At 46.7% G+C, this 15915-nt stretch overlaps 1 protein-coding gene across 1 annotated transcript in view; it reads right to left on the bottom strand.

Annotated features, from left to right (window-relative positions):
• The window catches only part of PCSK4 (proprotein convertase subtilisin/kexin type 4), a 43854-nt gene that overhangs the window by 2676 nt on the left and 25263 nt on the right, over positions 1-15915 (bottom strand). Inside the window, exons 8-13 of the mRNA XM_015422644.1 lie at positions 15056-15268; positions 11048-11148; positions 9688-9791; positions 7041-7158; positions 4373-4552; positions 605-729 (exon numbers count right to left, since the gene is read on the bottom strand). Coding sequence (XP_015278130.1) covers positions 605-729; positions 4373-4552; positions 7041-7158; positions 9688-9791; positions 11048-11148; positions 15056-15268 — 841 coding nt within the window. The remainder of the gene's footprint in view (positions 1-604; positions 730-4372; positions 4553-7040; positions 7159-9687; positions 9792-11047; positions 11149-15055; positions 15269-15915) is intronic.

Here is a 15915-nt window from a genome sequence, read left to right as displayed (position 1 = left end):
CCCCCCCCCCAATAGCCAGCAATCCAAAACAGTCCAGTGGAGCCTGAGCGCTGGGCATTGCCTTCTGACACACTTCTGGTGATGTCAGGGGGCGTGGCCTATGCAAATAAGTTATGCTGATAAGTTATGCTAATGAGCTCCTGCACCTCTTTTTCTACGAAATGACCCCTGATGACAAGTCATATCTGACAAATACTGTGAGATGGCACGTTGCCCCGGGAGGTACGAGGGCTCTTCTGGGTGAGGCTGATGTTGTTTGGGTTGGCTGTGGGGCAAGCCCAACCTCGGCCCCGTGGCCCACCAACCCCATTTTGCCCCCCCAGGCCCTGGAACTTCAACGACATCAGTGACCAAAACTGATTGCTACCCCTGTCCCATGCCCAGGAGGGAACTGCCAAGCTGCCAAGCGCAGGTAGTGGGGAGAATGACACAGGCTATGTGCTGTGCCCTGGGGTCCGTGGGAGTCCCTCAAGTCGCCTAAAACTTATGGGATGCTGATGAGTCGGAACTGTGGCCTGGGATGGAAGACAAGCCACCCTGGGCGCTAGGAGAACTCCGATGGTCTGCCCTGCTTGCTGAGTTGGGGGGAAGGTGGTCAGCTTACCTGTGTTGTATGCATCTCCCTTGTTCTCCAGCAGAAGGGTCCAGGTGCCACGCGGGTCTTCATCCCAGTAGTGTGTGGACATAAAGGACCAGTCCTTGTACCCGTTGCGGCTAGTATCGTAAGGCCTAGCAGACAAAGTCACGAACTAAACGCTGAGCCACTAGGAAATCTTCCCACTTTAACCTATTTTATTTTTGGATTTTGTACAACCTGTTACATGTGCAAGGCATTTCCCACAGCTTCCCACTCCTTCAGTGGTTCTGCATGACTTCCCCTGCCTTAACAGAAAGAGAGAAAGAGAGAAAGAAAGAGAGAGAGAGAGAAAGAGAGAGAGAAAGAGAGAGAGAAAGAGAGAGAGAAAGAGAGAGAGAAAGAGAGAGAGAAAGAGAGAGAGAAAGAGAGAGAGAAAGAGAGAGAGAAAGAGAGAGAGAAAGAGAGAGAGAAAGAGAGAGAGAAAGAGAGAGAGAAAGAGAGAGAGAAAGAGAGAGAGAAAGAGAGAGAGAAAGAGAGAGAGAAAGAGAGAAAGAAAGAGAGAAAGAAAAAGAGAAAGAGAGAGAGTAAAAAAAGACAGACAGACGGCAGGCAGGAAGAAAGAAAAAGAGAGAGAGAGAGAGAGAGAGAGAGAGATCTGATCATATGATGATTGTTTTTGTGCCATGTTTTACTGGTGTGCACCAATGCTCCCTCTAAGCCGTGGAGTCTTGTGAGCAAAAATTCTACTCTGTGAGCTACTGGCATGAAATTTGCGAGCAAGCGATTTGGCTACTGCATAAATTATTTGGCTCTGGAGTCATCCTTCCTGAGCGAAGACAAAAATCTGTGAGCTGGAGGCTGAAAAACTGTGAGCTAGCTCACACTAACTCGGTGTAATGTATTCATCCCCGACCTCGGAGGCGTCCAGGTCGCCTCGCGGTCAGGGGAAGCAGCAGACCTTTGGGTATGAGAACAAAGGGTCAAGCAGACCCTAGCCCGCACCAATAGGAGGGCTCGGAACCCAACCGAGAGCCTATGGATCTCGAGTACACTGTAAATAGCCAATCATGGGTGGGGGTGTGTGTGTGGGGGTGTTTCCTGGGACATATACGCCGGCCTGCGAGCTGGCTTCTTTGTCTTGTTCTGAACTAAGTAAAAGCTGAGATCGCTCTCCGTCTGCATACTTTTCACTCAGCTTAGAGGGAACACTGGTCTGCACGTGTCCTTCAAGTGCCTGTTGTGCATTGCTAAATCAGACAAGGGAAAAGATAAAACTGACTGAAGAAACAAAGCTGTGCACCAGTTCTGCTGTTAACTTTACAAATCTCATTTAACTGAAATGAAGGGGAAATGGGGCCCAGTGCACACACAAGAAAATCTGGGACAACACAAGGGAAGTGCAGAAGTAGCCGGGCTGGCTTTGCATCTCCTGGACAGAAATATTCATCCATCACATTTTAAGAACATAAGAGACGCCAATGTTGGATCAGGCCAAAGGCCCATCCAGTCCAACACTCCGTGTCACACAGTGGCCAGAAATACCAGGTGCCATCAGGAGGTCCAGCAGTGGGGCCAGGACACTAGAAGCCCTCCCACTGTTGACCCCCCCCCCCAAGCACCAAGAAGACAGAGCATCACTTGCCCCAGAGCCCCTATCTATACCTGGTGGCTAATAGCCACTGATGGACCTCTGCCCCATAGGCTTATCTAATTCCCTCTTGAAGCCGTCCATGCTTGTAGCCGCCACCACCTCCTGTGGCAGTGAATTCCATGTGTTAATCACTCTTTGGGTGAAGAAGTACTTCCTTTTATCCGTTCTAACCCGACCGCTCAGCAATTTCATGGAGTGCCCACGGGTTCTTGTATTGTGAGAAAGGGAGAAAAGTACCTCTTTCTCTACCTGCTCTTTCCCATGCATAATCTTATAAACCTCGATCATGTCACCCCTCAGTCGTCTTTTCTCCAAGCTAAAGAGCCCTAAGCGCTTTAACCTTTCCTCATAGGGAAAGTGTTCCAACCCTTTTATCATTCGAGTTGCCCTTTTCTGCACTTTTTCCAAAGCTATAATATCCTTTTTAAGGTGTGGTGCCCAGAACTGCACACAGTATTCCAAATGAGGTCTCACCATTGATTTATATAGGGGCATTATTATATTGGCTGATCTGTTTTCAATACCCTTCCTAATAATCCCCAGCATAGCATTGGCCTTCTTTATTGCAGTCACACACTGTCTCGACATTTTCAGTGAGTTATCCACTACAACTCCAAGATCTCTCTCTTGCTCAGTCTCTGCCAGTTCAGACCCCATCAATGTGTATTTATATTTAGGATTTTTGGCTCCAATGTGCATCACCTTGCACTTGGCCACACTGAACCCCATTTGCCATGTTGACACCCACTTGCCTATCCTTGACAGATCCCTTTGGAGTGCCTCACAATCCTCACTGGTTTTCACCACCCTGAACAACTTCGTATCATCCGCAGATTTAGCCACTTCACTGCTTACTCCCAACTCCAAATCATTAATGAACAAGTTAAAAAGCAGTGGACCAAGTACTGATCCCTGTGGTACCCCACTGCTTACCCCCCTCCACTGGGAGAACTGCCCATTTATACTCACTCTCTGTTTTCTATTAATTAGCCAGTTTTTGATCCATAAAAGGACTTGTTCTTTTATCCCATGATTTTTGAGCTTACTTAGGAGCCTTTGATGAGGAACTTTATCAAAAGCTTTCTGGAAGTCAAGGTAAACAATATCTATTGGATCCCCCTTGTCCACATGTTTGTTCACTCCCTCGAAGAACACTAATAGGTTAGTGAGACAAGATCTTCCTTTACAGAACCCATGCTGAGTCTGCCTGAATAGGTTTTGTTCATCTATGTGCCTACTAATTCTTTCCTTAATAATGGTTTCCACCAATTTACCCGGTATCGACGTCAGACTGACTGGCCTGGTTGATCTGGTTAATCCTCTAAGGGCTTTCCCACATTCTCATTTGCCTTGCTTGTGTGTTTGGTGTAGTGGAGCCACTTTGTTGTTAAGAGTGGGGTACCCTAATCTAGAGAACCAGGTTTGATTCCCCACGCCTCCACATGCAGCTGCTGGTGTGACCTTGGGTCAGTCACAAGTTCTCTCAGAGCTGTTCTCTGAAGAGTGGTCCTCAAAAGAGCTCTCTCAGCCCCACCTACCTCACAGGGTGCCTGTTGTGGGGACGGGAAGGGAAAGGAGATTGTAAACCGCTCTGAGACTCTGAGTGAAGGGTGGGGTATAAACTCAATCTCTTCTTCTGCTTCTTCTTCCTGTTGCTTCAGGGTATTTTTTCCTGTTCCGCACGTGCTTTGCTCCCGCTAGTGGACAATTCAATATTACATCTCTTTATTTCTGGCATATCTCCCTGCAAATTTAAATTGCAGGTTTTTATGCGGGACATAAAGTGATGTAATATCTGAACAACCACTAGGGGGAGCAAAACACCTGCAGAACAGACATCCCCCCCCCCCCAAGCAACAGGAACACACAGGTGAGGAAAAGCAGAATGTAGAAAAGACCTAAAAATTTCAAAGTAGTGTACACAAGGGTCCTCTGCTACTTTATCCTCACAACCAACCCCGCATGGTAGGCAAGGCTGAGAGAGAGAGATGTGTCCCCTCCAGATATCCTCTCCATTGTAATAGCTGAATGGGTGGTCCCCCCTGACCACCCATTCAGCTATTACAATGGAGAGGATATCTGGACCCAGGTCTCCTGAGTCCTAGTTCAACACTATCTACTTTCCCACCCCGGCTCTAACTCACCTGACATCCACTAGGGTGGATTTGGTACCCATCGGACTGGTCAGCGAGATGGCTAAATCTCCTCTCCGGCTGTAGCTGAGTGAAAGCTGCACCTGGACGTGCTCCAGAGACAGGATGTCAGCCTTTTCCCCGTGGCAGGTAGAGGCATTGGCGGAGACGGACAGCCTCGAGCCGATTGCCCTGCCAAGAGACCCAAAGCACAGTTGGATGTATCGGAAACCAGCAGCCCGACTGCCCTCTCCACACCTTCACACTGCAATCAACAGGCTTCCTCCTGCTTTAAACACGGATTGAGTTTTTCTTAATGGGCACTTTCACACACATGGAATACAGCGCACTTTCAATCTACTTCCAATGCACTTTGCAACGGGATTTTATTTTGTCAAAGGGCAAAATCCACTTGCAAGTAATCACTAAAGTGCACTGAAAATGCATGATTCTGCGGCTTTCCAGCTTTTAGCATTCATGGTATTCTGAGTCATGGCAGATTGCAATATCTGAAAAATTAACAAGTCAAATCAGAATAATCGAATCTAAAGCCAAAACGTGGCATGATTTTATTTTTGAAAAAACGTAGCATGATTTTATTTTATACTCAACTCAGAACAATACCCAAAGGATGTTTAAACCCTTCCTCAGATTATGGGATGAAGTTAAATAAGCCTCTCTCTATACCTTAAGCATGTTGTAACTATACATTAATTATGCATGTTTATAGGAAAAGAAAAAAGAAGGGGAAAGACTTTCTTCTCTTTGTATTTATGCTGAATGTTGAGCTCTCTAAGGTAAAGGTACAGATTCCCTTGCTCAAAAGCCAGTAGAGTCCAACTCTAGGGTTGCGGTGCTCATCTCCGTTTCCAAGCCAAAGAGCCAGCGCTGTCCGAAGACGTTTCCGTGGTCATGTGGCCGGCATGACTAAACACCAAGGCGCACGGAACGCTGTTACCTTCCCACGGAAGTGGTCCCTATTTATCTACTTGCAATTTCTTGCTTTCGAACTGCTAGGTTGTCAGGAGCTGGAACTAGAGACGGGAGCTCACTCCGTTATGCGGCACCCAGGTCTCGAACTGCTGAAGTCAACCTTCCACAGCCTGCAGTTCAGCGTCTTAACCACTTGAGCCACCGCAGCTCCAGTTGAGCTCTCTACCAATGCCTTAATTTGCTTGTTTTCCACTTTTCTTTTTTTCTTTTTCTTTTTTGCCTTTTTTGTTGTTATGTGTACACTGTAGGTTGTTCTATATGGGGAGGCGGGTGTGCACTTGATGATTATATCTGCTTTTTTAATATTTAAATAAAAAATTATTTCTCAAAAAAGAGAACATGCATTATTCTGCATGCATCTGCCTTTGCGTCTGTGTCGACTTCTGTCAAGTCACTTGCAACTCATGGGAACCTTATGAATTAATGACCTCCAAAATGCCCTATTAATAGCCTTGCTCAGGTCTTGCAAACGGGGGGCCTTTGTGGCTTCCTTGACGGAGTCAATCCATCTCCTATTGGGTCTTCCTCTTTTCCTGCCGCCTACAACTTTTCCTACCATTATTGTCTTTTCCAGTGAGTTTTGTCTTCCCATAATGTGACCAAACTACAATAGCCTTAGTCAGGGGTCATTTTGTAGAAAAAGAGGTGCAGGAGCTCATTAGCATCACTTATTAGCATAACTTTTTTGCATATGCCACACCCCCTGACATCACCGGAAGTGTGTCAGAAGGCAACACCCACCACTAGACTGTTTTGGATTGCCAGCTATTTGGGGGGGCGGACGTGCGGATCTGTCCTCACAGAGAAGGAAGAGCTTGTACCTGAATAAAACCTGGTCTTAAAGGGCCAATGGACTGTTTTGGATTGCTAGCTGGGGGGGGGGATGTGCAAATCTGCCCTCACAGAGGAGGGAGAGCTTGTACCTGAAGGTGGGCCAGGGGGCTCTGCAATTTACCTGGCTGCTTCTTGCTCCTCATGGCCCAACTGAGGGCTGCTGGGAGCAGGGGGCGGGGATTGTTGCATGTGCCCGCCCCCTGGGCTCCTTACTGCTGGAGCTCCGCTCCTGTGCGCACCCACAGGAAATGACCCCTGGTCTTAGTTTGGTAATTTTAGCTTCTAGGAAGAGCTCAAGCCTTTACATGTTTTAAAAAATGCTGGTTTTACCTTTCTGTGATTAAAAATACCTTCGGTGCTTCTGTTTTTAAAAAGCAACCTTTTTTTTTTAAGCTGCAGAACTCCCTCGGGAAGAGGAAGATGGGATCGTAGCATGAGCCTTCTGCTTTTAACCAGTACAACATCCCATATCTTCATCCAGCACCCCCGTTTGAACCATGATAGATCCCCAACAGGTAGTCAAATAGTTTTCTGAGGAGGGTGCGTGTGTGTGTGCGTGTGTGCGTGCAGTTAAAACCCACAAAAATGGACCATAAGATTGGTTTCCAAAGACACTACAAAATTCACAGCTCCCCCTTCCTTTGCCCACATATCACTAAAAAGAATAATAATCAGGAGATGCATCATAAATCTGACAGCATCATATGAGGTTGGAACCTTAGCCAATATCTAGTCACTCTACACGGCAGCAAGTTCCTTACGTTAATTACACATGATGTGAAAACGGAGCTGATCTTGTCTGTCACAAGTCTCCTAACCAATAAACTGAGAGTGAGATTTGTGCATGTCTTACAGTGGCTTGTGGATAACGTTGATGGAACACTTTTGCTGGGGCCGAGTTGGTGTCCACTTTTTGGCCAGATCGACCAGGTCTCCAGCATCTAAGAGCCCATATCCATAATGGTGACTCACTTTAAAGGAAAGAGAGAGGGGAAGGAAGCCAACAGAGAAATTTTGCTGTAACTGAGAGCCAGTTCGGTGTAGTGGTTAAGTGTGCGGACTCTAATCTGGGAGAACCGGGTTTGATTCCCCACTCCTCCACTTGCACCTGCTGATGTGACCTTGGGTCAGTCACAAGCACTGGCACAGCTGTTCCTGAAAGAGCAGTTTGTGTCAGAGCTCTCTCAGCCCCACCCACCTCACAGGGTGTCTGTTGTGGGGAGGGGAAGGGAAAGGAGTTTGTAAGCCGCTCTGAGACTCCCAAGTGAAGGGCGGGGTATAAATCCAATCTCTTCTTCTTCTTCTTCTAACTAGAGAAGTTTTCGAAATTCTCTCCCCATCCAAATTTCTTTCCAGATTTTGGAGTTCTGAACTACACCAGTTTGGCATAGTGGTTAAGTGCGCGGACTCTAATCTGGGAGGACCGGGTTTGATTCCCCACTCCTCCACTTGCACCTGCTGGATGACCTTGGGCAAGCCATAGTTCTGATAAGAGCTGTTCTTGAAAAAAAGAGCAGTTCCTGTCAGAGCTCTCTCAGCCCCACCTACCTCACAGGGTGTCTGTTGTGGGGAGGGGAAGGGAAAGGAGTTTGTAAACTGCTCTGAGACTCCCTTGGGTAGTGAAGGGCGGGGTATAAATCCAATTTCTTCTTCTTCTACACAATCAGGCTTCCAAAAGGGAAAAGATGCACTAGGAAGCCTACCGTGTTCTATTTTTTAAAAACTTTCTGAATTTTGTTCAGTGCTGTGCATCTGCCATTTGCTATGGTTTTGAGCGTCTTTCCTCCGTTTGTGTCACCTGTGTGATACCTTTATGGCACTGTGAAAAAGCAGTCTTGATGTGATGGTATATTGTATCAAGATTCTCTTTGTATGATGCTTTACCGATGCACAGGAGCACATGAGTGCTTCAATAATGCACTGCACAGAAAAAGAATATTGATGGAGTTGCACATGTGAACATACCAAGACTGCTTTTTTTTTTTTCAATTGTCACAGAACGCCATTCCGATTTGGGTCCTCTGAGATACTCAGCGGCCATTCCAAATCTCTGCCCAGCGGCATACTGTTGTCCCAAATTCACCTAACTCCTGGAGGAGTTCTTCACTTCTCACTGGTGTTTCAACTGCCACCAGTTGGTCAGTTAAGAGTATTTCTCACTAAGAGATCCAGCACTCCTATCACTCCATCTGCATTGCTGCTTATAGGCTCTACCTGGAGCCCACATCTCCTGCTTCCACTCCAACTAGTGTTTGCAGGGGTGGTTTACTTTACTTACACACTTCTGGGGATCTAGTGACCAACCACCTCCCTTCCCTGGAGTCCTTGTAATACTGTGTTTGAGTGGAGTTTATCATGGTGATGGAGAACAAACTGTGCAGCGTTCTAAATAAGAAATTCATTAAAAAGAAAATGTCCACACACATACTCTGCACAGCAACGGATTGAGCATGGTTACAAAGTAAAGGTGCATATACATACAGTCCTCTGTCCTTTCTCTAACATACTCTGACTGTTCTTATTCTAGAGTATGTCCTGGAAAGCTACAATAATGTGGTTGCTGGGGTGGGCAGGAATCACTCACTTTTTATCACATTTTTATTCCATCCTGCATCTTATGATTCATCCTGCTTCCTATATACTAAAGTAGTAGGTGCATCAGACTAAAATCAAACCTCCAAATGACCAAGAAGCTCATTGGCTGACCTTAGCCCAGTTTCTCCCTATCTGTTGTAAGGATAAAATGGGGGAAACCATGCACACTGCCCTGAGCTCACTGGAGGAAAGATGGAACAAAAATCTGCTGCTAAGATAAAAATCTGCTTAACTGAACTGTGACGTAGGGGAGACTGAGAGCCTGGTCCAGAGTCACACAGATTGCTTTATGAGAGAGCAGGAAATTGCACCTGGGTTTCCCTAAGCACCAGTCTGACACGCTAACCACTATGAAACTCTCCCTCTTGATTGCAATTTTAAATCTGCCTGGCTGATATAAGCAATGCTCCCTCTAAGCAGTGGTGTCTTGTGAGCAAAAATCCTACTTTGTGAACTACTGGCATTAAAGTTGTGAGCGAGCGATTTGGCTACTGCATACATTAGTTTGCTCTGGAGCCATCCTTCCTGAGCTAAGACAAAAATGTGTGAGCCGGAGGCTAAAAACCTGGGAGCTAGCTCACACCAACTCAGCTTAGAGGGAACACTGCAAAGCTTTCTTTCCACCTGCTCAACCTGTACCCTCATAAAAAACCATTTGTCTAACACTGTTTAAGCATTCAAGAGCTCCATCCATACAAGAAAACTGATAGAAGGCTTTGTTTAGTTTATGACTTTTTCTGGTGGAAGAAAAGCAAGCAAAGCCAAAGCCAAAAACAGCTGATGAGACCCGGAAAGGGAAGACAGATCATTCCGCCACATCCCAGTTCTGGGCCAGTCCAGATGGGGGGCGGTCTACCACCCCCAAGCAGTCCAGCTATGCCCACAGCAGTCCGCTCCAACCTCACCTTTGCGTCCTGCACCATTCACCGCCCAGTCGCTTGCCTGCAGGTGGGCTGGCTTGGATGCTCTCATGACCAGGTGCTGCATGTCCCTCCAGGTCAGCGCTGGGCTAGAACACAAATAAAGACTGAGAAGGAGCTTCACGTGAAGCGGCACAGAAACACCTCCTGAGAATCGGGGCAAGCAGCCGTCAAGACTCCGGTCTGCACTGCGAGGTGAAAATGACATGCACATTTTTAGGAACTTTGGATAGTTGTTCTGGAATTTTGTTTCAGTTAAAAGCACGTTCATAGACCTTCAGGACTTCATGACTGCCATGGCAACATTGGGACTCTCCCAGGTTGTATCAACCTTCATGCATGAAGCAGGCCACAGACTAGATTTGACCTTTTGCATAGGACTTGATCTGAATATTGCAGATGTTGACAGGATCCTGACAGCTGCAAAGCCAACTACCTGTTCCTTGGGTCCTTGTCCCTCGTGGCTGGTAAAATCATGCCACAGAGTAGTAAGTGGCCCTTTCAGACAGATTATCAATTTCTCTCTCACACAGGGCTGTTTCACCAGCTCCCTTAAGGAGCTGATTGTTAGTTTCATAAAAGGGCAGAGAAAGGGAGAGGGCAAATGATTGCGTGTTTAATCCTTGTGTGGTAAGCAAGATGTGTAAATAAATGCACATAATAGACCAACTGGCAGAGACTGACCAGGAGAGAGATCTTGGAGTCGTAGTAGATAACTCAATGAAAATGTCTAGACAGTGTGCAACTGCAATAAAAAAGGCCAACGCTATGCTGAGGATTATTAGGAAGGGAATTGAAAACAAATCAGCCAGTATCAACCTGCCCCTGTATAAATCGATGGTGCGACCTCATTTGGAGTACTGTGTACAGTTCTGGTCACCACACCTCAAAAAGGATATTATAGCACTGGAAAAAGTGTAGAAAAGGGCAACTGGAATGATCAAAAGGTTGGAACATTTTCCCTATGAAGAAAGGTTGAAGCGCTTGGGGCTCTTTAGCTTGGAGAAACGACGGCTGAGGGGTGACATGACTGAGGTTTATAAGATTATGCATGGGATAGAGCAGGTCGAGAAAGAAGTACTTCTCTCCCTTTCTCACAGTACAAGAACTCGTGGGCACTCCATGAAATTGCTGAGCGGTCGGGTTAGAACAGATAAAAGGAAGTCCTTCTTCACCCAAAGAATGATGATCACATGGGATTCACTGCCACAGGGGAGAAACTTACACAGCTTCCCTCCTTCTTAACAAAACATTGGCTGTCCCAAAAAGAGACTGTGGAGAGCAAGATACCAAAGTGATTTAAAGCTCAAGGTTCCTAGAAATCTACTGTGGTTCTTGTTCTTACTTGGCCTCCAGAGCGAGAGCGATCATACCGGCCACGAGGGGGGCAGAGGCGGAGGAGCCGGTGTGCTCACTGGTGCATCTGCGCCGCAAGTCTGTTGTCACCTGGAAAGGAAAGAGAGGGAGTCAGCAGTTTAGCAGGAAACTGGAACTGACTACCTGAGGATGCTTCAGCCAGGGGGTGGTGTCAGTGATGGGCATCTCTCCAAAAATGGTTTTTAATAGCTTTTTTGTTTATCTATTTGTAGGCCTCAAGGCAGATTACACAGAGCGCATCAATACCAAGGGTCATTTCCTGCGGGAGCGCACAGGAGCGGAGCTCCGGCAGTAAAGAGCCCAGGAGGTGGGCATATGCAACAAGCCCCACCCCCTGCTCCCAGCAGCCCTCAGTTAGAACAAGAAGCAGCCGGGTACATTGCAGAGCTCCGCGGGCTTCAGGGCAAGAGACGCTCAGAGGCGGTTGGCCATTGACTGCCTCCCAATGCTCCCTCTAAGCTATCAAATCTTGTGAGCTCTCTGTGAGGGCAGATCTGCATGTCATTCCCCCCCCCAATAGCTAGCAATCCAAAACAGTCCAGTGGAGCCTGAGCAGTGGGTGTTGCCTTCTGACACACTTCCGGTGATGTCAGGGGGTGTGGCAGATGCAAATAAGTTATGCTAATGAGCTCCTGCACCTCTTTTTCTACGAAATGACCCCTGATCAATACAATCAATGGGATGGGACCAGTGTTACCTCTAAGCTGAGTTAGTGTGAGCTAGCTCACAGTCTTTTAGCCTCTGGCTCACACATTCTTGTCTTAGCCCAGGAAGGATGACTCCTTCCTGGGCTAAGACAGTAGCCAAATCGCTACTGGGCTAAGACAGTAGCCAAATGCAGTAGCCAAATTGCTCACGCACAACTTTAATGCCAGCAGCCTTGCTGGGCCCAGAGAAGCCAGGCTGGCTGTGATGAGGGCCAGGGCCTTCTCAGTGGTGGCTCCGTACCAGTGAAATGAGTTCCCGGAAGACATCAGGGCCCTGCAGGACCTTTTACAGTTCTGCTGGGCCTGCAAGACAGAGCTCTTCCACCATGCTTTTGACTAGGGAGCTGCACCATACAACTGAGGCCCTGGCCCCGATATTAACATCGATATTAACATTATTATTAGCAGCCGATATAACACAGACTACGCTGGGAGCTGACTGCCTGTTTGCTGGATGCTATTAATGCCCGCCATTGTGTCGGAATCATCTTAGCACTAGCACTTTGTAACGTTTTAGACTTATGATTTTACCTACATTTGCTTTAGCTCTGTAATATCCTATGTAAGCCGCCAGGAGCCTGCTACAGCGGGGAGGGTGGGGTTGAAATTAAATAAACAAGCAAACAAACAAACAGTGCCAATGGGATTTGCATTGTGGAGATCTGGAACCAATCAGAAATCTGAAACAGAACTGAAGCAGAACAGTTCAGTTAAAACGATGGACTGCATTTTTTTTTCCACGAGGGGCCTAAAAAGACATAGAACATTCCTCTCTCCAGCTGGCACGGAAGAAGATACTCTCTGACTGTCCCACGTGGACATTGGCTGATATTTCCTTTCCTGCACGGCCGGCCGTCAATTAAAAATCCAATGCACGTGAACTGAAAACTACATTTCTGCCTTTCACACATGCACACCTAAAATAGAAGGAAACCCAAAAGCACTTTGAAGAAGAAGAAGAAGAAGAAGAAGCAGAAGAAGAAGAAGAAGAAGAAGCAGAAGAAGAAGAAGAAGAAGAAGCAGAAGAAGAAGAAGAAGAAGAAGCAGAAGAAGAAGAAGAAGAAGAAGCAGAAGAAGAAGAAGAAGAAGAAGCAGAAGAAGAAGAAGAAGAAGAAGCAGAAGAAGAAGAAGAAGAAGAAGCAGAAGAAGAAGAAGAAGAAGAAGCAGAAGAAGAAGAAGAAGAAGAAGCAGAAGAAGAAGAAGAAGAAGAAGCAGAAGAAGAAGAAGAAGAAGAAGCAGAAGAAGAAGAAGAAGAAGAAGCAGAAGAAGAAGAAGAAGAAGAAGCAGAAGAAGAAGAAGAAGAAGAAGCAGAAGAAGAAGAAGAAGAAGAAGCAGAAGAAGAAGAAGAAGAAGAAGAGATTGGATTTATACCCCGCCCTTCACTCGGCATCTCAGAGCGGCGTAGAAAACTCATTTCCCTTCCCCTCCCCACCACAGACACCCTGTGAGCAATGCTCCCTCTAAGCTGTGGAGTCCTGTGAGCAAAAATTCTACTTTGTGAGCTACCAGCATTAAAGCTGTGAGCAGGTGATTTGGCTATTGCATAAATTAGTTTGCTCTGGAGCTATCCTTTCTGAACTAAGACAAAAATGTGTGAGCTAGAGGCTAAAGAACTGTGAGCTAGCTCACACTAACTCGGCTTAGAGGGAACACTGCCTGTGAGGTAGGTGGGGCTGAGAGAGCTCTTGACCAAAACTGCTCTTTTTCAAAGCCAGCTCTTGACAGAACTGTGACTTGCCCAAGGTCATCCAGCCAGGTGCAAGTGGAGGAGTGGGGAATCAAACCCGGTTCTCCCAGATTAGAGTCCGCGCACTTAACCACTGCACCAAACCAGTTTGAGGGGCACATGTGACATCGACCGATTTCTGAGGATTGTGCTCTCACGAAGGGCCCTGAAAGAGCACCGAGGGGTTCATTTCTGCACGACTGTCAATAGGAGGCACTGTTGCCTCACTTAAATCCGGTCCGTAGAAAAGCTTGGTGAAAATAAACACTTCTCTAGAAGCACAGCCTTTAACTGGGGGGAAGGAAGAGGATGCCGGGGGGGGGGGGGGCCGTTTTCTGCCCCGACGCCTCCCCTCTTGCAAGCGAGTCTGAGGGAAACAGTGGCAGGAATATCCCAGACTAGCCGGAGAGCCCAGGAGCTAAGCAGGGCGGGCCACGGTTAGTATTTGGATGGGAGGCCACCAAAGTCGCTATGCAGGGTCGCTATGCGGAAGCGGGCAACGGCAGATCGCCTCTGAACGTCTCACGCCTTACAGGCTTGCCGTAAGTGGGTTGCGACTGGATGGCACATTATTAACTATTAGTATTCCTATAATTAATGAAGGGCCTTACTGAAATATACTGGGTTCAGACGCGTACAGTGATCAGCTCATAGTTTATTAATGATTTCAGGAAGCAGAAAGAAGACAGAGAATCCCTGACCGAAGCCAGGTATTTATGCATGCAAAAGGTTATACCCAAAACACCCACCCACTCCCACGATAGGCTATTTACGCTACATTGTTATTCCATTGGTCTCCTCTAGGATCCCTGTCTCCCTATTGGTCTATTTTAGGATTCCTGTCTCCCTACTGGTCCATTCTAGGATCCTAGTCAGCTATTGTTACGGATCCTCAAGCTCTGTCCAAATTAAGCATCAGCCAAGGTATGGTCTAGGCTCAGTACATACAAAAACAAATATGGTCACAGTCCATAGACATGCAAAAATAGAACCACAAGAACTGTACACAGTGCGCTCAATATTTCTTTAACGAAAACCGTAAAGTTATAAATATGAAATGTACAAAAGTGATAATAATACATTCAAATGTGTAAGTTCAGATACATAAAGATAGAAGATGACAACGACGGGACGGTGGTCTCCGGAATGCGATGCCGTTTCGACAAACGTCTTCTTCTAACCAAGAATCTATAGCTTGATTATGTTCTTCTCCATTACTTATGCAATGAAATAGGTGAAACTACTGAACTCCATGTGAATTGGGCAGCTTTTCCATTGAAGTGCAATTTTTCATACATCATCAACCTATAGACTCTTGGTTAGAAGAAGACGTTCGTCGAAACGGCATCGCATTCCGGAGACCACCGTCCCGTTGTTGTCACCTTCTATCTTTATGTATCTGAACTTACACATTTGAATGTATTATTATCACTTTTGTACATTTCATATTTATGACTTTACGGTTTTCGTTAAAGAAATATTGAGCGCACTGTGTACAGTTCTTGTGGTTCTATTTTTGCTAGGCTCAATACATGACACTTACGATCTGCTTTTCCCCCTTCCCCCCGCTGCTGTAGGTGGCCGTGAGGGTGGAAGCGCAGGCCTCGTTGTACCAGGGGACCCGCCCGCTCTCCGTCGTGCTGCCCACCGACAGGGTGTAGATGCTGTTGGTGTAACCGTCGCAGTTACAGTTGTCATAGCGGTGGCCGCCATTGCCGGAGGCCCAGACAAAGAGTGAGCCCAGCCCACCACGGCCCTGGAAGAGGGGGAAACGGCACGGAATCAGAATCCTGTCAGAACATCGGGGGGGGGGGGGAGAAGAAGGGATGGCAGGGCCACAGTTTGATCACACCCCCGGCTTAAAACTGCCTGTGCTGAAGGGCTCCAGGGCTACACATTGTAATATTCTTTAGACAAATTATTCAGAAGGAATGGACAGGGGGGTAGGGGTAGGGGCAGAAAATGCCACACAAATAGGACTGCCTGGCCGCCGGCGGGGGGACCTCCGTGGGGTATTTCAATTTATTTATTACGGTCATAGACCAGCAAACAACACAATAAGAGGCAAGTAAATGACAGGTAAAAGAACAGTGAAATTATAAAAGATAATAGCATCTAAGATTATAAACAGGAATCTAAAAAGTTTAAAATACAGGAATGGTAAAAATTAATATTACGATCAAAGATTAAAAATAAATCTGTCTGTACTTCTCTTCCCTTTCCAAGTTCGGTATGCCAGCCAACCAAATTTGGCAACCATCCTAGTCAGCTTTCGATTATGCTACAGCCACAATTTCATTTTACAGTCAATGACCGGCATGCACAAAGGTTTACAGAAAACCAAGCGATCAAATTTCGCAACTTTAAAAATTATACTCAAGCTACTGTATGCATTTTCTGATC

The sequence above is a fragment of the Gekko japonicus genome, unplaced genomic scaffold (assembly GCF_001447785.1).
Source record: "Gekko japonicus isolate JY-2015 unplaced genomic scaffold, Gekko_japonicus_V1.1 scaffold2030, whole genome shotgun sequence".
NCBI classification, from domain to species: domain Eukaryota; kingdom Metazoa; phylum Chordata; class Lepidosauria; order Squamata; family Gekkonidae; genus Gekko; species Gekko japonicus.
This window is presented reverse-complemented; position numbering and strand designations above follow the sequence as displayed.